Genomic DNA, 22,720 nt, shown 5'->3' with positions numbered 1-22,720 from the left:
CTCATATATTTAAACTATATTATCTGAAAACCTCAAGCCGCCATCTGGCCCGTACTGTTCATGGTCAAAAGTTCTGTGATATGTCTTGTTGTCTGTTTTAAATTTGATCAGTAAAAACCTTTGGAATAATTTAATAAAAGGACATATAGCATGCGTGAAGTTATGAGATACAGAATCTGTTTTTAGTTGAGCAGTGAGTTGAGTACTGCGAGGCTGCAGCAAGGACAAGAGGCGAGCTTGAACGTGAAGACGAAACTGGAGTGATGAGGAGAAAGTGGGAGGAGGGACGGACGGACAGCAACAAGGAGAAAACATTCAGAGCCCAGTCCTCATGGGTGTTCAGTGGATCCCTGCAAATCTTCCTTATATTACTTATTGATTGTTTCCCAGCCTCCTCCATAGAAAATGAATAAAAGCCACGCTCGCTCGCTCATTAAATATGAATAAGAGTGCTGCAGGGTCACATCTGTAATTCCACCAGTTGCCCAGTTTCATGCATTTTTGGCCATGAAATTATATCTAGCACTGGTAAAACTGCAAGGTTGAGTAGTGTTCACAGTGATTACATTCAGTTCTGTGACTTAAGAACTGTTATTGTATTATAGTAGGACTTTATGACAGATGGCTTTGGTGAAACTATAGTCACTGAAGTGATCAGCTTCAATCAGTGATACAAAATAATTTGGTTTTACAACAATTCCCTTCGCTAGAGGGTTATGTTTTCAACACAGTTTGGTTTGTCTGTTTGTATGCTTATGTGCTCGTCAGCAAGATGACAACAAATTTATAACCCTGATGTTCACGAAACTTGGACTAATGTTGTAACATTAGTAACTAACTAACTAACTAACTAACTAACATTAAGTAACTAACATTGGAACTAAGTACTTTCGCATTTAGCCTACTAAATGTCATACATCTTAAACTCCAGTAGATGGTAGAACGGTTTAATAGTGCTAAAACATAGGCAATTGTAGAAATACAATAACCCCATATCACAATTAACATCCTCGGGTATCAGTAATCCTTTGGGATAAACATGTACTTGCTCAAACGTATTACGGCAAGCACTCGATGGAGCATTCGGGGACGGTGGTTTTATAGAAACCAGTACACCAGCTGGTACGTGAGGCTTCAGCTGGGCACAAGTGTATTTTTATGATAGTTTTGAAAATATATCTCGACATGTATTGTGGTTGCAGTGGAAGATTTGGGAATCATAGAGGAGTGGACTGTATGACCTCGGTGGAAGTCTGTGCTCTCAGACTGCCCTTCAAGTTTTTGTATTGTTGACCATTATTCTAGTCTGTGATAATAACACTGAACTCACCAAGTTATCTGCTGAAAACTGGGAACACAGTGACATCGTTACAACAAAGCCCAATGAGCCCACTTTAAGTGAATACGTCAAAGTAAGATAGTGAAAGCGTAAATCCACATAATATCCACAGGGTCTGGTTGTCTCAGGCTTTTAAGGGGTGCTTCTTCTGTTTGCAACCATGATCATCAGACTTAGTTGAAGCAATATGTCACTGTATTCAGAGGACTGTTACCATAAATGATAAACAATGTCTAAAAACTATGAAAATGAAACCTGTCTTTAAGTATCCATTGTTTTGGGAAATAAACTTTGTGTTTATGGAGCCGGAGCCAGGAGGCAATTATCTTAGTTTAAGCTAGCGAGCTTGGCCAAAGAGTATATCTAACCACAGGTGGCTGTTTTTACATCTCTGTGTTTTTAAAATGGCCAAACAACATACAGTGTGTTAATTAGTGAGCTTTAGAGGTGCTGTGAGGTCGATTTTCACATTTAGTTTCTACTAACTAGCTTCTGGCTCTAGCTCTGTATTTACTGTACAATGATGAGAGTGGTATCAATCTCCTCATCTAACTCTTCTGAACGATGCATTCAAGGTCTTCAAACTCATGTAAATAAATGTTTCGGTCATAAATAATGGCCAGAGTTTGGGTGATAAAAGCGGTTTACTGTTCAGGCCGTTCACTCATAGGACTTAAGAGGCAAGAAAAATAATTCACAATCCTAACTCCCCTGTGTTTTATGTTGCCACACCACAGATATATTCACTCTGCTGTCAGCACAAATTCACATGTCCTTTCTGCATCCACTTATAGAAGCTCCTCTCATTGTTATGCATGCTGGCAAACAACTCAGTTATATTCTCTGAGAAACACAACAGCTACGCGATTGTTCCCCCACAGAAAAGTGAAGTTACAGTTAGAGCGTCGAGCTGAGTACATCTCAGATGAAGTCGTGTCTTCACAGAGCAACAAAAGTAAAATAGAACTTTGCATATTGTGTGGCAATACTGCAGCTTCACTGGCTGCTCTTCATAGTGTCCTTGTAAACAACGAGCATCGTGGACACATGCTCACACAATAAATCCAGTATATTAACAATACACCACAAGTGTCAGATGTATGCTGAAGGTGCCTCAAGTAATGTCTCCCTCTGCTCTGGAAATGATATCTTCTGCCTTTATTTTGCCGGCCTTGTGAAACTTAACCCTTTGCGCCTTATCTTTTAAACATGAACCTTATATTTGATTAGGCTGCTGAGGTGCGCGCAGCCAGCGCGAGATGTGAATTCTTGATATTTTCTTCAACACTTTCCTCCTTTATGAAATTACAGTCTGTGAAGAGCGACAGGAGAGGCAGTTGTATGACGGTGTGATATGTGGCAGGAAGGTCACGAGGTCGGAGTCAAACCTGTAATGTCATGAAAACGCAGCGAGCAGCTTGGCCCACCGAGGTGCCATGACGGCCCATGGTTGAGTAGATTTAATAGCCACCAGATACCAAAGCTCCAGTGATTGCTTTACTCAGTTTAATTTCTTCGGACATGACTGGATTGCCGACACAATACCTTTAAGTAGTTCATGCAAATAAAAGTGACATTCAATCACACTGGTGGTTGGACTCAGGCAGCAGCTGCTTAGACCCTGATGAAGATGTCTGCTGGGGATGAACAGTGCGGGGGAGGGTTTCATTCCTATTTTACCAGCTCAGCATTCCTCCCTTTCGTTTCTGCTTCTGCAGATAAAATCAGGACATGGATGTATTGATATTTCGTCTCTCATTTTTTATAATGAGTGCTGCTGTGATCATATCTGCTTTGGTTTATAGTGTGTAAGAGCTTTCATGCCCGAGTGCTGACTGGTGGTGTTTGAGTGCCTCTCTGTGGTCAAAAACCATACTACAGAACCTCATATTAAATCCAAGGGTAAATGTAGGTCTTCATTTCTGATATGAGGTAGGTAAACCTGATGTGATCTCTAATAACTTCTTTGGAAATTAGTGGTACAGTTTGAAAAAAAAAAATTTGACACTTTTATTTCTGTGCTTGAGATGGTTGTTGTCAAGGAAGGTATTTGCATTTAAAATAACAGCTGACCATTTGTTTGCAAGTTTGTCTATCAAAAAAGAAATCTATAAATCAAAACCACAAACGAAAATATTTATTGGATATTGCTTTCGCATGAGTTTTTTTGTTGTTATTCTTTAAGGACCTTTTCAAAAATGTACAGGATTAAAAAAAATAAAGAGGAGTGACTAAACAACCTCTTTTGTTAACCCTTATATTTTTGTCTAAATGTTACCTTATTCACCCTTCAATATCCACAGGAATTTTCTCTACAAGGCAGTTTTTTTTCTTTTGCATTTGTGAGTTTCCCATCTGCATGAACACTAGATGGTGCTGAGAGAATAGCTCTGACACCAAAACTGCAACAGACTGCAATTGTCCCTGAGCATGTATCATTCATTTGTACCCTCAGTGCTCAAACAGGGGAAGCCAACATTCATCCTGCACAGAATTCCCAAATCTCAGTTTTACATTTATGAATCATGATAAAATAGTGATTTTAAACAAACTATGACGATATGCTTCTGCTGCCACTCATGTTGGTGGTCAAAATTAGCCTTAAGTAATGTCCTTGAATAAATCCCAAATGCACAAGTATATAGATACTGCTTTTATTCTCCTGTTGTAGATTTTCACTCCTTATATTAAACAATTATAGATGTATTTTTGATGTTTTTGATGTTTGACTCTAGTGACTATGACTCCATCTCACTCAGCCTTTGTCTTTCATGAGGTTTTAGCTTTTTGTCTTTCTAAATCAAAGACGCTGGGGGACTATTAAGATGTCAGGCTGTGTGCGAGACAGCAGCTTACACCTTGTCAGTGTAATTAGATATTACAATTACAGGGCTTCGTCTTCAACCAAGCCCAAATGATGCAACAGCTGGGGAATCAGTAGGCTGTCTCACACCTGGGTGATCTGCTTTTTTTAATCTGTCTCTTAAGCCCACAGCCCATCCACTTAAAATTAAATTCAAGAAAGCCTGACAGATGAATTGAAAACAGTAGCAACAGCAAGCTGAATTGCCTTTCTAGTGAATGACAGCGCGCTGTTTGAGTAGGAAGATCAAAAACGCAAATTATCTGCCGCTTTAAAGTGCAGAAAAAGCAGGATGTAGTTTCTAAGACATACCTTGACTATCAAATGAGTCATTCATTGATGAGCCTCTTCATTTTTTTGTTTTTTTTTGTTCATTTGCTGCAAAGGTGTGTTGAATTGTGCCTGAACTGTGTGTGTTTGTGTTCATAAAGCAAGATATGCTTTAATGTTGGACATTTCTTACCTTGATTCTCTAACAATTAAAATTATGTTATCAGCAAGTACATGCTGAATATGCAGAAATTTCATGCATCAGAAATCCCTGCTTTTTTATGTATTAATTTATTCACTCTTTTCTGTTTATGTATGTGTGTTTTTGTCCAAACACTATGCCGATAAAGCATCATTGAACAGAGTGAAGCATCTTTCCATAGAAAGAACAGAAGTGAATTGCTCATGAAATAAAGGAAAAAAAAATGTAATTAATGCAATAATATGTACACACTATTCCTTGGTTCAACTTCTGAATAAACAAATGGATGCATATTGTGTATGTGACAAGTGCATCCATTCAAAAGTCATTCATTGTTCACATATTTGTTGTCTAAAGCTGCACTAATCAATATTTGTGTATTATCAGTGTGTCATTTATGAACTGGAAGGAGTCACTCTTAACTAGAATACACCTGACTGCCTTTTCCCTCTGAGTTTTAGCATCTCTTAACTCTTTGTTTTGGTTTCACAGCCCGCAGCTTTATGTTTTGAGTCTTGTTGCCCTCAGCCCATTTCCAGGAACAAAAGGCAGTCGTTCTCAGCACAAACGTTTTGATAAACCCACTTTAACGCTGACAACCCAGCTCCAAACAACAGACAGAGAAAGTTACCTGATGAACGTGGTGCAGCCAGATATTTTGCTGAGGATATGGAGGGGACCAAAACATGAGACAATGTTGCTCTGTGCTAGTTGGATATAAACAACGTTTGCTAACTTATTCATATTGAGAGGGGTATTTGTGTTGCTACAACTTGTTATGCTGCTCAGAAAATGACCAAGGATGTGGTATTCTGCCTCAACCAAGCTTAGATTTCTTTGTAATGTTTTATGTGATTTACAGTACTATAATTTGTCAGAAAAGTGTACATGCACAGACAATCAACCAGGGCTTACATTTAAAAAAAAAAAAGTAAAACATGATTAGAACTAAAATGATCACTCAATTAATAGATCTGTCAGTTGACAAAAAATAATTAGTGAATAGTTTTAGTGAGTTTCTAAGCAAATATGCCAGTTTTGCAAATGTGAGATTTGACTATTTTTATTGGATATCTGAAAGATGATGGAATTCGTCAGAGAATCTACAGAAATAAGTGACAGAACAAATTAAATAGGAAAAATCATCAGCATTTGGTTACAGCTTTGTAGATAATTAACAAAATATACGAAATACTGTCAAACTTAAATTTTTGCTTTATGTGCTTCACTTAAAATTTGTATTTTGTAGCTTCACTTTGGTAGAATACATTTTGTTTCTAAGAGGAGAGAAGTAAAAAAAAAATCAAAAAAATCTGCTATCCGCATAAAAATAATAATTAATATATCTTATCATTTCGTAACAACTGAACTGTACGACACAGAGACAAAAGGGAAGATATTTCGTTCATCTTGTCCTCCTGCTGTATTAGCGAAGTGAGGTATCTGAGTCGAGAGCTCCCCCTGGACTCGCTTCATAAATGGTACGGTCCGCAGCGGCTCGGCTGAGAGTCTGGAGCTGAAGGTGCTCGGGCAGTTCGTCTAGTTTTAGGAGACAGAGGAAGCAAAGTCGGCCCGGCCGCTGTACAGCATCATCAGCATTATTCAGGCTCGTCATGACAATGTACAAAGGCAGGCGTCGCAACCACAGATGTAAGTATGAGACGTCCATTCCCGTCAATATTGGCAGTTTTGACATTTGTTTTCCGACTGTATGCAGGAGGTGGTTTATGTTTTTTTTTTTTTTTTTTTTTTTTTTTTTAAGGTAGAGTAATTAATTAAAAGTTGATTAACTAGTGGTCAGTAGCATTGTGCTACTAACATATTTTTCTTTTCTTTTTTAATCGACCTTAGAGTGACAGTTTCCTTACAAACTTGATACTTTGCAGTGTTTATGGTCATTACTGGATAGAAGTTTGTGCCCACTGCACTCTGCTTCTCTTTGTTTGCTCAGTGTGTCTAATCATTTTATCATATAACCTAAATGAGTATTGTTTCTGGTAATGCTCATTTGATCTAAATATGGGTTATTAGCTATTGCACTGTGGCTTTAATCATTCACGACAAAAAGACAGTGATATAAATAATACGGGATAATCATCAGTATACCCTCATTATAATTGACCAATCAGACAACTCGCACCCTTTCCTTGTCTCTATCAGAGGACTTGTGTGAAAGACTAATGTCTCTTAGTGACTTGATCACCGGAAGGAGAGTGCTGCCAACATGCCATTCCCTTTATTTCATTGTGGTGCATGCAGTATTGAATAGTTTGTTGTTTTGTGGGTGACCTGTGTTCAGCAAGTACTTCACAGGTGGCATTAACAAGTGTCTTTACAGGGGCTCTACAGTGGTTGGTTACTCATGGTAGCTCCAGCTGTGTGTGCACCTCTGTGCATAACAAGCTGAGTGCAGATGGACATATTTTTGCATGGGTAATAAATATGTGGGTAAATTAATAATTTATAATATTATTTATTATCATACTGTATCGCAACATCTAGTCTATATGTACTGATTTATTATCATCAGTTAATTATGAAATGCTTATTTTTAACATTTCAAATTCTTTTAATTATATCTATTTGAATTCATAAAATTTGCCTTACAACTAACAGTTAATTTTCTTCATCAATATTTATTTCTCACAGTAGGCATGTTGATTTGTCATATACAAGGACAATACAGGCACACGGTTTACTGATAAGTTGTGGCTCTGCTCTATTCAAGTGTCCCAGAAAGCCACGACAGTGTGACAGTCCGGCAGCATGAACAATACTAGGACCCTGAAACTAAAGCAGCTGAATTGCATGCAGCTATCATTAATTCTGTTGTTTATACTTGTTATTTTCCAGATTAGATATATGAAAATGTTTTACATAAAAAAAAAGAGACAATTAATTAATGACGATTAGTCGATTTACGATTAGTTCTGTAAAATGTCTGAAAGCCGTGAAAACAGTCATTTTCTAAAGACAGGCAACATGTCTTAAGTGTTTGTGTTTTCCCTCCAGCTGTTCAAAATTCAAAGATATACAGTTTACTACCACATGGTTTAAAAAAAAAAAATAGATTGTGATCCCTAAAACAAAGTGTATTGTCTACAAGAGATACCCTGTCACTTTTTGTGTTTTTGAGCTGTGAGCAGAAAAAAACGAAGGTGGAATTTTCTTTACTTATATTTGATAAGTATATTTGAATAATCTTTAAAAGGCCTGAAACGCTGAAATTTATCAGTAACATTAAGATAAAAGCAAATTTCTGATGCATGTTTGCGAAATTTTATAGCAGAAACATGTTTTATCTGCTTTCCAGTCCTACCTATGTTCCAAACTAATGTCGTCAGATGTAACTGACCTTTTGTGGCGGCCACTGGCCGCAGGTTGGGAACCACAGATTTACATAATTGATCTTTTATCAGAGTAGCTGCATGCCAGTTTTCTTTCAATCAACTAAACAATAAATCATCGTATCATTACTGCTCTTTGTCTAAGTCTGTGTTCAGTGATGCATAATACAGGAAAAATGTGTGATGTAGAGTCTCTGGTGTCTTTCAGTTGTAACTCCCCACCACGTACAGTACAGAGCTGTCTGTGTCTACAGTCAGCTCTTCAATGAGGTAGCCAAGTTTCGTGGCAGATGTACAAGTAGTTTCAAGCAAGTGGCAGCTGCCAGTTTGTTTCCAAGCTGCTTGTGCAGATTAATGAGCGTGTGGTTTGGTGGAGGTGATGGACCGGCTCCAGGGGTTAAAATGTTTCAAAGCGTTGCACTTAAGAGCCACATAGTTACATCATAAAAAAAAGATGCCAAGAAGAAAAAGCAGGAAAGTGCATTAACTGCTCAGGAGAGATGAAAGACAAAATTATCGTTACCTCAGGCTACAGCAATATGCTCATTATGATTTAATGCAAAAATCAACACATACCAATGTTTGGAGGTACCACATCCGCAATGAAATTTTTCCTTCTGCACTGCTAGTTTGTGTCTTTGGATATAAAGACATTCGCTCAATCGATGTATTGTCAATGTGACATATTGAGTCCAGTCAACCTGGAAATTTAGCAGTTGAACATCACATTCTTCTTAATGGATCATAGCTCAGCAGGTCTTATGAAAATTATTCTATTAGACACTCAGGAACTCAAAGACTGGCTGCCAGATTTATGCGTTGCCAAGTAACCATTTCCCTTAAGGGGGCAAAAGAGTAAAGTACAAGGAATTCATTAAGGAAGGACAGGCTGCTGAGCAATTAATCCACACGTCCCCACAACAAAAACTGTTAAAGCCCAGAGGTCCTCGCCCTGATTTGAATCAGTCAGGACATTATACACTTAAGATGAAGTCATGCGGCTCACCAAGATTTGACAGTAATTTCAATAGACGTCAGCGATGTCTGCAAGCTTAGGATGATAGCCAGTTCCCTTGTGTGTATGCAAACAGTTTGGATTTGCATTATTTAAGACGAACAAGGTTCACATAAAATATGTCTAGTTTATTTAGGACTAGTCAATACTTTAACTTCACGCTAATCACATTCCGAATTCAAGATTTATTAAACTATATTCTTACTTATTCGAATGAACTATTGCATTTTATTGATTCTAATTAAAGATATTTACATTTCAGTGTAAGCCTGTACTGAGATCTCCCTGTTAAGGCTAAACTATCAAATGATCTGCCAATCAGCGCCTTGATTAATCATTCAGTCATTTGGTCTATGGAGTGACAGAAAATATTTTAACAAACATCACAATTTTCCTGCCTGATTTGGTTAAAAGTCCAAACCCAGAGATATCCATTTTACAATCATGTAGGACAAGGACGGGCAAAAAATATCATGTTTTACCTTTTTAATTTCTACTCTCCAGCGAAAGTCGTAGCTAGAGACGTTCTTTTTTTTGGGTTGTCCATCCCATTCTTGAGGACGCAATATCTCAAGATTGCCATGAGGGAATTTCTTTACATTTGGCACAAACGTTCATTTGGACTGAAGGATGAACTGAATAGATTTTAGTGATCAAAGGTCAGAGGTCAAGGTCACGGTTACCCCACGTCCGCCCCATCTGTCCATCACATTCTCGAGAATGTAATATCTCAAGAATGCCTCTCGGAAATTTCTTCAAATTTGGCTCAAACGTTTCCTTGGACTCAAGGATGAACTATGTACCTGATGACCTCACACACACATCTATTATTGGGAATGTGATATCTCAGGAATGCTATGCGACAATATCCTCAAATATGGCACAAACATAAAACATTTTTGGAGCGAGCAACGATGAGCGAAGTAGGCATCATTAGAGTATTTGAGACATCATCAGCTTTTTCAAGGCGCCTGACTGATGAGTTGGCAAAAACACTGAACCCGGCAGATTAAGAAGCCACAACATTACAGGTCTGCACTGCATTCAGATTTTATCGGTTAGCTGTTTCGCAGTTTGTATAAAGCCTTAATTTACCTCAAATTCATGGTGAATTAATCTTACTTAAGATTCCTGAAGAACTTGACAGCTTTATGCCACAGATGAAACCTTTTTACCAAATACCTCCATAGATAGATGACTATTGGTGTTTTCACAAAATATTTATTCAATGACATTTCTGAAAATTGATCATCAGTCATGTGAATATATATGGTTCTAAAGGTAAATAATAGAACATATAGAGTTGGATAAATTCATAGAATTATCATCACTTTATTGTAATACCGCATTTTAAACCAGGAAAAATGTATCATAAAATTATATTACGATATCCAAAATCTGAGACGATATCTAGTCTCATATCACCATATCAGTATAACGCTATATTGTCGCAGTATAATTACATTCCATATATATATATGCATGCATTGTAATGAGGTATAATTGCAGTGTGACCTTGTTACATATATAAGTCGGTCTGCATTTGCATTGTGACTAGTCAGAACTCCAATTATATAAATTGAACCAGAGGGTATTGTGCCCACATGCACATACACTTAAATGCAAATATGCCCAGAAACACATCCACAGTGTCTCCTTTTTTTCAACCTGCCAGTCACCCTGCCCTGTTTAAGGAAACACACTCTCAAGTGTAATATAATGAAGAATTCGGCTGTGCCCCTGAGCTGCGATCGGAGATTATTCAAGTCTTCTCTGTCAGATTTACGGGGTGCGAGAACACGGTGTAGATTGAATCTGCGACCGCTGTCACGCAGGATGTCTTTTAGTCGCACATTTGTATTCATACAGGTGCCTGGATGATCTCTTAATCAAATACATCTCACCTGCTCTCAGGATGTGTGCGGCCACAGAGATGGAGTTTGTTCTGCGCCAGGAGTGATCCTTTGCCTGCCAAAAGATTATGTTTATGCTTTAGTTGAAGGAGGAAGTGTATTCTCTCATTTCTTTTCTTAAACCGAGTTACCAAAGAACTTACCTCCCCTGTCGAAATTGTTTCGTAATTGCACAGAGAGCATTTTCCCATTGCGCAGTCTGTAGGAGCCATAGATGTAGGAGGACAGTTTTAACAGGCCCACTTGCTTTGTGAGGTCTCTTGAAATTTATTGTTACACGTCAAAGTAAACGCACTCGAGGAAAATTGCGAATACACTATATTTCAACTTGTACTTGGCTAAATAGAAGCTACACACCTATTTTGCTGTTGTTTCCTTGTTAAACAAGGCTCATCCAGGTGGACTTATTCAGATTTATGTGAGTGTGTGCTGCGACTCCCATTCTCTGTGCCCAGTCCAGCTATAATGACTGCATCCACACCTCCAGAGACAAAGAGCGCAAGGGTATGCTGAGCTGAGGGGTCTATATATAGCTAAAATGGACATACACACATGCAGTAACACACCGATGCACTCACAGGTAATTCAGCACAGCTTCATTAATATGAATGAATCCAAAGTGAGTCACAGGGCCCTGAGGTGGTGATGACTGTATTCTTGAAGGATCCAGTGTGAATGGATTAAACCGTAGCTGAACTCGGCCACATCCTTTCTGTAGGAGACCTTCAGTTAAAATGAAGTCTTGAAAAGCCTGTAATTGGCGCTTTTATCTTTTACACAGCTGACAGTGTGTTTAGTTCATTTGGAATATTAACTCCTTCTGATCAGAGTTTTAGTAATCCATCTGAAAATAATTCCATAATAAATAAAATATTAAGCCTATATATTTAGCGATATGTTTTGGGGGGGGGGGGGTGTTTGGTTTGATTGACATGCCTGTGGTGGAGTCAGGTTTTATGGTATAGATGGGCGGGCGTTTCCTGGAGTCTTCAGTCAGATCGAGTAATATCGGTTGCTCACTTGTCCAAATATGGTCATTTCTGGCTCCAAAAAAAACAAGCTGGCGACGCCCACGATGCCAGACTCAAGGCTTCAAAACAGCAGTTCACAATTCAGTGGGTGGAGCCATGGTGGGTTGCCGCTTGGTGGTGACCAAAAACAAAGCTGGAAGGAGAGCAAATACTGGGCTTAAATTTGTTTGATGGACACAAGCATGACTGCTCGAATGCCAGTGTTGCTTCAGAGGGAGCTCTGAAGCATACTTTGTTGTATGTGACAGTATTTCAGTGTTTTTCTTAGCAGGTTGTTATGCTGCTCCTCTAACAATGTCCAATTAATATATTTCCTTCTGTAGTGACTTCGCCAATGTTACTGGGTCACCTTCCCACATGGGATTCACATTTTGCTTTGTATCACTGCATTTCTGACAGAGCAGCTGAAATCCACGTATGACAGGTGTCTTCATCAGAGCAGTCTTTGCAACACCGTCTGACTGCAGTGCATTCAACATTGTACTAGTGTCAAACAAGACTCATCTCTCAGGAGCGGAGAGGATGGCCAGAGTTTTTACAGTATGTCGGTCTGACTTGCTTGTACTCCCGAGTTTGCCTCAGTGTTATTCTGCCACGGCCAACCTGCTTATAACGGCTTCATTATGAAGTAACTTTTTATATTCCCTCTTAATGTGAGGCTGCACACAGTTTACAGTATCAATCAAGTCCTAAGTGGCTATTGCTTAGCAACACAGGCTTTAACGCCTCTATCTCCAGCCTCAACTTTTTATGGATACATGCACAAACAAGTCAGTCTGCAAGCACACGCTCTTATTCATGCCACTTTTGTATATGATTAGTATAATGACTGTAATTAATCAGAGGCTCTGTGTGTGTGTGGGGGGGGGGGGGGTGGAGGCCTGGGGTTGTTGTGCGGTAGCTGTGTTCATTTTAGAGTGCTTCTTTGTGCTCCACTCTCTCTTTAATGACCCTAGCAGGGGACCAGAGGAGAGCAAACCATTTGTCACGTCTTCTTGTATCCTAATGATAATGATACAGCTGTCCCTGTGCACATGAGAGCTACTGACACATCCCAAGTCCATTAGTCCATTAGGGAGAGTGAGGAGGAGAAAGGAGGTGATCGAGAGAAAGTGTGAGGATGAGAAAGTCTGAGCTCCACACGCAGCACCATGGTTAATCTGCAGACAATGTGCTGGAGGATACAGACGAGGGTGCAGCTGCTGAAGTGTGTGTGTGTGTGTGTGTGTGTGTGTGTGTGTGTGTGTGTGTGTGTGTGTGTGTGTGTGTGTGTGTGTGTGTGTGTGTGTGTGTGTGTGTGTGTGTGTGTGTGTGTGTGTGTGTGTGTGTGTGTGTGTGAACGAACATGCGAGTCTGAGAGAAAAGGTGTGACAGAGGGAAAACGGGAAATTGTCTGAGATATAATGCATTTTTTAATTCATAAGCATTAAGATTGCAGCTCGGGACTTCATTATCATCTCTACCCCCGGAAAAAAAAACAGAAAACAAAACTGAGACTGCAACGCTTCAGGCAAAACAACTTGACTTCAGCTGCCGTCATGACATTTGCTACTGCATGAGCCCCAAAGCTGACGTTTTATCTGTGCAACTCAAGGGTGAGTCATCCATCAGAGAGAGAGTTCTCTGCTGCTTTGTGTGTGTGTGTGTGTGTGTGTGTGTGTGTGTGTGTGTGTGTGTGTGTGTGTGTGTGTGTGTGTGTGTGTGTGTGTGTGTGTGTGTGTGTGTGTGTGTGCGTGCGTGCGTGTGTGCGCGCGTATGCACAGGAAGGGGAGGTTTGATTTTTTTTGTTTTTTTTTTTTGTGTATGACCTTGAGCAGCACTCGAGGCTGATTGAGCTGAGTTTGAGCAGAAGCAGCGATGACAAACTGACAGACTGAACGCAGTGATACCAATCTGGTTTAACGCACCAGGGTTCTTGGCAGGTGGAAGTTGCTGTCAGTCAGGTGGTGTGTACAGATGACTCACCGTATTCTGTTAATGCATTTAAAGGGGATTTCTTTCTTGGATTTTTCCTGACTCCTTAGACTGAGTGAACACTAACCTACAATTAACTTGGAGCCCTTTTTCTTTTCGACAATCAGTGTCTCAGCTGTCTCAAGGCCGTTAAAACTCTCTTGGCAAGTTTTCAGTGTCTTTTTAAGCACAACAATGGACTGAAATGAAATCATTAAATGAATCGATTACTTTTTGCTTTAATTCACTTGGTTTGTCTTATCACAGAATGCTACAGTTGCTTGGACAGCTCTAACTAACAAATGCTTTCACTGAAAGTTCAGACTTAAAGTTTGATTAGTTCATTTATCAGTTCATTATTCCCCTTTCCTCCAATGTGATGATTTCTACTTTTCTTTGTTTTACATCTCTGTAAACTGAATATATGTGAACTGTATATGTTTTGGACTGTCAGAGTGAAAAAAGTAAAAATACTGAAGGGCTCTTTCACTTTTTTTGATATTTTGCACACAAAACAATAAACCGATTGGTTGAATTTAATATTATGTGTGAGCCAAGTTTGAGGCTAACCCAATTTGACTGCATGATGGAAGTTCATAATCTGTCATCAAAAAACATAAAAGTATAATATTTTCATAGATATTTCACAGGTAATATTTCAAAAGACAATACAATTTAATTGTAGCTATCACCACCCTTCATATCATTCAGACTGTTTTCTCAGGACTATAGGCTGCTACATGTATCACATCATAACTTTGACTTTCTTTTTTGCAGATATCAACATGGCAGGAGAGCCGAAACCTTACAGGCCTAAGATGGGCTCCAAGAGGCCTCTCTCATCCCTCTACAGGTCTGTGTGAGACGTGTGTGTCTTATTTTAGTGTGTCAGTTTCATATTCTCCGGCTGACCTACTTTTTCTGTTGCACTGACTGGCTGTAAAATCTGTGCTCATGATCCTCACTGGCAGGCTGGGTGCTTAATGGAGGAACAACCAATTCCCTACCTGTGCTGATAGTGCTGCTTCTTTTGTCTATCGCCGTTTCACATTTGCTCTTTCTTAAGGTTTTAGAGAAAAAAACAGTGCAAAAGAAGAAATGCAAAACAGCTATTTAATAGACCTTTGAAAGGAATACTTTTTGGAAACGTACTGTCTTGTGAGGAGTTGTGTAAATATGAATCTACAACCAGTTACAGGTCAGCCGAGCCAGGCTGGCTGTTTCCCCGCATTTCCAGTCTTTATGCTAAACTAGGCTAAGCTAACTGGCTGCAGGGTGCTTTATGTTTAAAGCAATAGTTTGATATTTTGGGAAATACTCACTTTCTGTCAAAGAGTTTGATGAGAATATGTTAAAGGTTAAGAAATAATCCGGCACCTAACCCATCATAAAAAGGTAAAAATTTAGTTTTTACTGTTTTTGTACAGACTAAACAAAAGTAGTATGACCATTTTTGGTTATTGTGCATTTTAATGCAATGTTAGCTATGTCCCCCTGTTTCCAGTGTATGTGCTGAGTTAAGGGATCTTTTCATCTTTTCAACAAAATAAGTGGACAATGGCGTTTACCAAAATGTCAAACTGTTTCTTTAAAACAGCACGGAATACATTATTCTGACTAAGTGTTTGTGTACCATGTTTTCATTTTTTGTTTCCTCTTTCTCCACTTGCGAAAAAAAAACCTGATTTAACAGAGAAAAATCAAAATACTCTTTTTATGTTCACAGTGGCTACGAGTTTGACTATGATTACTACAGAGATGATTTCTACAGCAGGTATGTAAAAAAGATGACCTGGTTTATTGTTAAATAACAGCAGTCTTTCTCCTTTTTTCACTTTTCATGTCTCTTTTCAATAAGTCCCTTTTCTCCTGGTATTTTGCCTTTTAGCGTACACCCTCCTTTCTCCCCATTTCCGATCTCGGATAAAGATGATTTTTGAGCAGAATGGCTCCATTTCCATCTGAGGCAAAGTAACTACATTATCACAGACATAATGAATGTCATATTGGGGAGGTTTTTATTCCTCTCCATTGGGCTTACTAATGATGCTTTTATCCGCATAGGCGAGTACTAAATGTCAGATAGTCCCCCGGCTGGTCATTTGCGCTGCCAAGGCAGGGAATGTATCTTGGTTGTGACATTTTCATTGGTTTGTTTACTTCCCCTACTTTGCAATATCCCTGTGAATTGAATCCTTCAGCTTTAAGTCATTATTGCTATTTTGGTAATTTGATATATCGAAGGCAACTGGGAACAGGACTTGATTGAATGGCTGTGGCATTGTTAAATATGTGCCGAGACATCTTTTGCAGCATGTGTATTAGGTGCTTTGTGAGCGCTTCTTCTCGTTCGAATGACAACATTTAACTGACTACTCAAAGTAAACACTTTGCTGTTCGCTGCAGAGTTATAATTCCATCCTTTATGAAAATGTGTTTTTCTGCATTGTCGTACCTTTGGAAGGTTTCTCTTGCTACAACTTTATTTTTCATGTGTCTTCAGACTCTTTGAGTACCACGGCCGTGTTGTGCCCCCAACCCGAGCTGTGATCCCCATCAAACGGTCCCGGCTAGTAGTCCCATCCACACGCAGAGCCAAATCCTCCTTTCCAGTCAGGGCCTGTTCTTCCTCTTCCTCTTCCTCCTCCTCCTCCCGAGCACTGAATGTTGGCTCTTCCGTCACTGGTCCTAAACGTACGTTTCCTTTGTCCCTTTTAAAATGTTTCATGATCATATTCTCAAAATTTCACAGAATATATATATTTTTCAATTAATTGACTAATTGTTACAGCCCTGATAATAGGTTAATCTGTTTAATTGTTTATAAATATCACATAATACAACAGAATTACTTAAAAAAAAGTTTCCCTGACCCCAATGGGACATTTTCAGATCTCCAGCTAACCGTAAACTTTCGTTAAAGTCAAAGAAAAGAAACAAATCTTTTTATTGTTTAAGCTGGAACAAGTGATTTTTGGTATTTTTTTCTGATCACTTTATAATAGCAATTGTTATCTTATAATTACAGTAATCATTGCTAATTGATCTTCTATCAATTGACCAAATAAATGATCAACTAATTTATTTCAGATGTAGATGGGTTGGAAACAACCCAGCTGTTTAATAAGACTGTCCAAAGGACTTTGGGTGTAAAACAAAAAAGTGGGCATGAAATGTTGGTAATCCTTTATTGCACTGAAGAACTTGAATCATAAACTGTGAGGGATGTTTACAATAGATAACCCTGTAACCCTGCTGCTCTCATCAGTATTTTTATATTACCAATAGTCCAGCTAACTACGTGTAAGAAAGATTATTATCACCCAACTTCATAGCTCTTTGTAGTCTTTCAGCATCTTCTGGCTTACTGTTTTGATTTTTATGGCCCATAACTTCACAGCATCTGTTTTCAAAACGTCAAAGGACAGACACAGTTAGCCACTAGGTGGTTTTTAATATATAAAATCTCCAATATTTCAACTGGGAGTTGGTGGAAACCAAAAATGGAGTTAAAGAGTGAAAATTGGGGCTACAGTTGTTGGGTGGTCAGAAAAATTACTCCAAATAAATACTAATATTATCTTTGTCATCTGAATGTGTAAATATATTTAATAAGTTTTGTGTTAACATAAAGTTGTGTTGCCCCAAAGTGGCCTTATAATCAGCTAATGTAGGTTTAAGTCAGTGGATATGCAGTTACAGTATTATTATTGCTGTAATGTGTAATACAATAATATATTTTTTTTAATTGTTCAACATTTGCTGTTGTACTGCTCAAACTCTCACAGACACTTATCAGTATTCTTCCCACAATGCAACTCAGTTAAATGTCTGAAACTTTTGGCTTCTATCCTCCTCCACATCCCTCTTCACCAGTTTTGTGGCCTCAGACATATTTCTGGCAAAGAACTTGGCTGTTGAGAAATGTCTGAGTCGTGCAGTCGCTGTTGTAACTAGACCTATGCCTCTTGTAAAAAAAAAAAATAATAATTCACATTAATTCTTATTAACTCTTATTATGTGTGCTCGCAGTAAAGACAGACCAGCTCCTAACAATCAAAAAGGAACTGTCACAGATCAAGACCAAGATCGACTCACTGCTGGGAAGGCTGGAGAAGATTGAGAGACAACATCGTTCTGATGCCGGTAAGATTTGAGGAGGAGAGGGGGGGGGGGCTGTCTGCTGGGAGAGCATCCATATATACACTATATGGGGAAGAAACAGAGAGTGCTTTCTAGGGATTGAAATAAAAGGCACACATGGTCTTTGAGGGGAAAGAACAAGGTGATAAAGAAAATATTAAAAGGGTCATCAAGAGGCATGTCTGAAAGACCGATTTTTGTATTATCAAAAAAGATGAAAACCCAATAAATCTATTATGGTCTGATGTTAACTGCCAGTCTATCTCTGTCGCTGTCGTTTGCCAGAGATGCAGAGGAAACAGGAGGAGGTATGCGAGTGTCTCCATGGTGATGCAGTAGACCGCTATGCCGGAGAGGAAGCGGAGGGGACGACTGAGGTGGAGGCGGGGGAGATGACGGACGGCGGCGACGACGACTTTGAAGATGAAGGCACCAGCGACATGGTGAGCAGGCCAAGTTGCCATTTACAGTCTCAATAAGGAGGGAGTGGGTTCTCCTGCCTCAGAAGTAAAGACAAAATAATGTGTTCAGATGGGTTACTGTGTATAAGAGTCTATGAGTGTCTATTATACAGGATGCATTTCCCTTAATACACTTGTAGAGTATTTTCTGATACTATGGTTTGGAAAAAAAATTAAAATGTTTTGACGCTTTTCCTTACCTAACAAAATATGTCTATCACTATTCAGTTGATAGAAACAGAATCACTCTGGCAGACGGAGGGTTTATTAGACTCATTTGTAGGTGTTCTAAACTATTGATTACTGCTCATTATAAAAGCATATTTGGCTTTTATCGCTAGAGACCACTGGCATACAGCTTTGAATTAATGAAAACCTCCAGTCACTCATTCGATTTAATGAAAATGATCCACACATTGTATAAAATGTGGCTCAAAGGACATGAGGACATGGAAGTGTCCAGAGATGCAGATGCAGATCTGTGTAAAAACAGTGCAGAACAAAGCTTTCTTTAACATGACCTCTGTACATATGATTTGAATGATTTTGAATGATGAGACGAAATGATTAAAGTCTAAAGTAAAGCTGGTCTGTCTTTGTAGCCAGGTAAAATTGTTTAGTGCTCTTGAATGGAAAACAGCTGAAGCACCAATTCTCCTCAAGTTATATATACATATATATAGGTATTTAAAAATATGACATTTATATTTTGGTTTATACGTCTTAAAAGCAGCTCCAAATAACAAATTCTTTGATTCTGATATTTTATTATTGTTATTTTATGGAAGAGTCGTATATATGGCACAATAAACACTTTAGTTTATAGAGACTGAGAATAGAAATAGGAAATCTACGTTGCTGCCCAATTTTTTTCCTCATGGTTCCTCCTATGTTGATATTATCAATTTTGTTCTTGTGTTGCAGATAGAGAACCACATATCAGACATTGACAACTGAGTGAGGTCAGTATTTAATCTCTGCATTTATGGTACTATTTTTCACAAAACTGTTATTTCCATTTAAGACTAGATTGTGGAAAACATTCACTATAGCCCTTTTAGCGATAACAACTTATGGCCAGCAGGAAAGCCATAGAACACATCTCAGGTGTTTTTTTCCCCCCACTTTTAAGGAGAGTGAGAAACACTGCTCATAACCTTCCAGTTTAATCCTCCACGCTGTTCCTCTAAATGGCCTGTCATTCTCCCCGCCTGGGAGCGAAAGGAAAAGCAGCTTCTCCGCAGTTATCACTGATGACTGTCTGAACAGCTACACAGATAGGACTCCGTCTCATCCGCACTTTCCATCATCAAACGGCATTTAAATGTCCCCTGATTTTCTTTGTATGAACAAATTGCAATGAGATTTAATTTGGCCCTTGGCTGACATTTCCTCCGTGCTGTCCTCAAGTGCCCGCGAATAAAAAAATCTTTCCTAGGCGCCCTGAACATGATAGATCGTTAAGATGATGCCATAATTAATTGTTTGTCCTCAGGTGGATATCCGAGTGGTTGCAGGCAATATTAGGAGCGTTAGTTTATTTTAATGTTAGCCCTCTGTGTTTCTACCCTTAACAGGACAATCTTGCAGATGAAGCAAAATTTTCTTCTCCATAGATTCACTGTGAAAGACGGTCTGACAAAAGTAATGAATTTTCACTGCAGCTTGTGTTGTTGTTGGTTTTTTTTAATCTTTTTTTTCAAGTTGGGGAAAAAAAAAAAGAAGCCTACAGTACAAGAAGTTCGGAGAACAGATACCAGCAAAACCTCCTTGATCAAGGGGGGTGTATTTGACATCAAAGGAGAGCAATGAGAGAAGTGACTGACAGCCGAAGAAGAGTTTTTTTAAACTCGTTTGTTGCTTGTTTGCCTCATTAGAATGTGACACGCCTGATGTGTACTTCATCAAAACACTGGTTATGAATATTCTCCAGACTGCAAGATCAACTGCAAAGAGCAATCAATACACACCCCCTCCCCAAAGTGATTGACTTTCTGAAAAATATGGACAATACAGTATATTGTGTGCTTAATATATTATGGTCTGTATTGTGCATAAAAATACAGTTACGTGATCAATCAGATGAAAATGAAATGATCTCCTTTGTTGTACCTCAAATGTATGTTTCTGTTACTGTGCGTTGAAAAATGTGACAAGCCACCACGCTGGCAGAGAGCTAAATATGAATGTAAGAGTAACACAATTTCTTTGACACTTGATAACGATGTGATTTGCTTTATTCGTACATTCGGATATAATGTACACTATGTAATTAATTCCCAATGTCTCCACACAGTATTGTATGCATATCACGTTTATAATTTGTCCTACATGCAACGATGCATTTTGAATTCTTTGCATTCTGTTTATGGTAAAAGATGACTCATTGTTTGCTATCAGCATGTTAAAATGTGACTACTATAAATAATTTGTATTCTTTGCATCTGTTGTACAGCCATGGATGATAAGAGTTTTTGACATAAACCTGCCCCCACCAAAAAAAAGGATTGTGGTTTTCATTTTCACAAATAAGTGAGAAAAACAAAAAAAACATCCACACTGTTTCAGTCTTTTGCTCAGTGGGATTTTTTTTAACAGCTTTTGGGTGGATTCTCATGAAATTTCTTTTCAAACACTATAGCTGAATCCCATTAACTTTAGTGACTCACTTTTTCTACACTAGGAAGATGACATTTGTAGTTCTACTGAAATGTCTTCAAAACCATCGGGTGGATTGCCTTTAAATGTGTTGCAGAGTTTCAGTGAGAAAATGTGCACATTTGAATGGTGTCATTTTATGCACATATGTGTTATACAGAATTTTTACACCACTACATTTAAGGTGGATATATTGTATATATTTAAAAGTGAAATGATAAATCATTTGTTTGACATGATTGACACAAAATTACTGTTGTACAGTCTTTTCATGATTCCAGATTCTCACGTGAAAATGTGAAGCTCTTTCCTCGTAACTGTTACAATTTTATTGAACCAACGGCATGAAGGCCCTTGCTCACTGTGATGGGCATTTTTCTCACTATTTTCAGAGGTTTGAAGCAAACAATTTATCCATTATAATTAGCAGATTAATCCATAATTAAAACAACATGAAATAGTTTACAATGACAATAAATAATAACATTTACAATAAAATACTGCTGACAATAATGTATGAATAATATAAATCTAATAAAATATCAGAATGGATATTACAAGTACAAGTATATTCTTACAGTGTGGTATTACTCAAGAAAAATATCTGAATGCAGTACTTCCTTCGTCACTGCAGACATTCATATCCAACCGGATAATTATAATTTAAATTTGTCCATCGCTCATGTTTGTGACCAAATATCTGCAACACTTCACATAAAACATTCCCATCAGCCACAACTGTTCTTTTATGTTGAGTGTAGCAAAAAGCATGCAGACCAACTCACCTGATGGCATCGTTAGCATGTTAGCATTTTGCTCAAAGCATCACAGAGTCAGTGGCATGACTGAGGGCTCTTGTTATTAACCTTGCATAAAGTTATGCCTGACTCAGCCTGAAGTTATTTTTCTACAGTATGTAACTTTTCCGTTCACCCTCATACCATTTTCAAAACTGATGGGAGTAGCAAGGCACAGAATGATGCTAAATGGACAAATTTTCCACTCAAGTTTAATTATAGCATTCCTGTACATTAGTTCTGTTCCCTAATTGGCCATGAGAGTATTTATCTGCTATTTTTTTTTTTTTAATACAATGCCCTTGAAAGCTATACAGCCTATGAGAGATGTGTTGGCGAGGCAGCAACAGATGGCATTTCTAATTCACTCACTTCATTAGCACCAGATCATCATTTTCACAGGTTAAGAAGGGCCATTGGCTGGGTTGCAGGTATAATTGGTTCTATCATTGCTGGCTAGCAGCCAGTGAGTACAATGATCTGTCATGCAGCTCCTCTAATATGGACAATGCTCAGTGTGTGATGAACTGAATCAATCACTGGCCTGCAGAGCTGCTGGAGGAATTATGAGTATAATAGGGGTCAGTCTGAGATTATCCATTGTTGAACAAGGATACACCGCTCACAGCAAGCATTGTTTCACAGTCCTGTAAGACAAAGACAGCGCTAATGTAGGAAGTTTTATGAAATATATCTTAGGCAAATCAAGCATTAAAAAGGCATTCATT

At 38.5% G+C, this 22,720-nt stretch overlaps 1 protein-coding gene across 6 annotated transcripts in view; it reads left to right on the top strand.

Moving 5' to 3' along the window:
* Nucleotides 1-21,697, top strand: part of LOC138617391 (RNA-binding Raly-like protein) — a 38,718-nt gene extending 17,021 nt beyond the window's left edge. For 4 of the 6 annotated variants that reach the window (XM_069692367.1, XM_069692366.1, XM_069692370.1 and 1 more), the window contains exons 3-9: nt 14,711-14,786; nt 15,660-15,707; nt 16,437-16,627; nt 17,966-18,079; nt 18,362-18,519; nt 19,462-19,499; nt 20,115-21,697. In XM_069692367.1, coding sequence (XP_069548468.1) covers nt 14,711-14,786; nt 15,660-15,707; nt 16,437-16,627; nt 17,966-18,079; nt 18,362-18,519; nt 19,462-19,494 — 620 coding nt within the window. In that variant the 3' untranslated portion in view covers nt 19,495-19,499; nt 20,115-21,697. The remainder of the gene's footprint in view (nt 1-14,710; nt 14,787-15,659; nt 15,708-16,436; nt 16,628-17,965; nt 18,080-18,361; nt 18,520-19,461; nt 19,500-20,114) is intronic. The other 2 variants (XM_069692372.1, XM_069692371.1) reach the window with 2 other exon arrangements.
* The last annotated feature ends 1,023 nt before the right edge of the window (nt 21,698-22,720 follow it).

This window comes from Brachyistius frenatus, unplaced genomic scaffold, assembly GCF_029030835.1.
Source record: "Brachyistius frenatus isolate BFR_SWC_R1_liver_20210118 unplaced genomic scaffold, ASM2903083v1 Contig_12, whole genome shotgun sequence".
Classification (NCBI taxonomy): Eukaryota; Metazoa; Chordata; class Actinopteri; family Embiotocidae; genus Brachyistius; species Brachyistius frenatus.
This window is presented reverse-complemented; position numbering and strand designations above follow the sequence as displayed.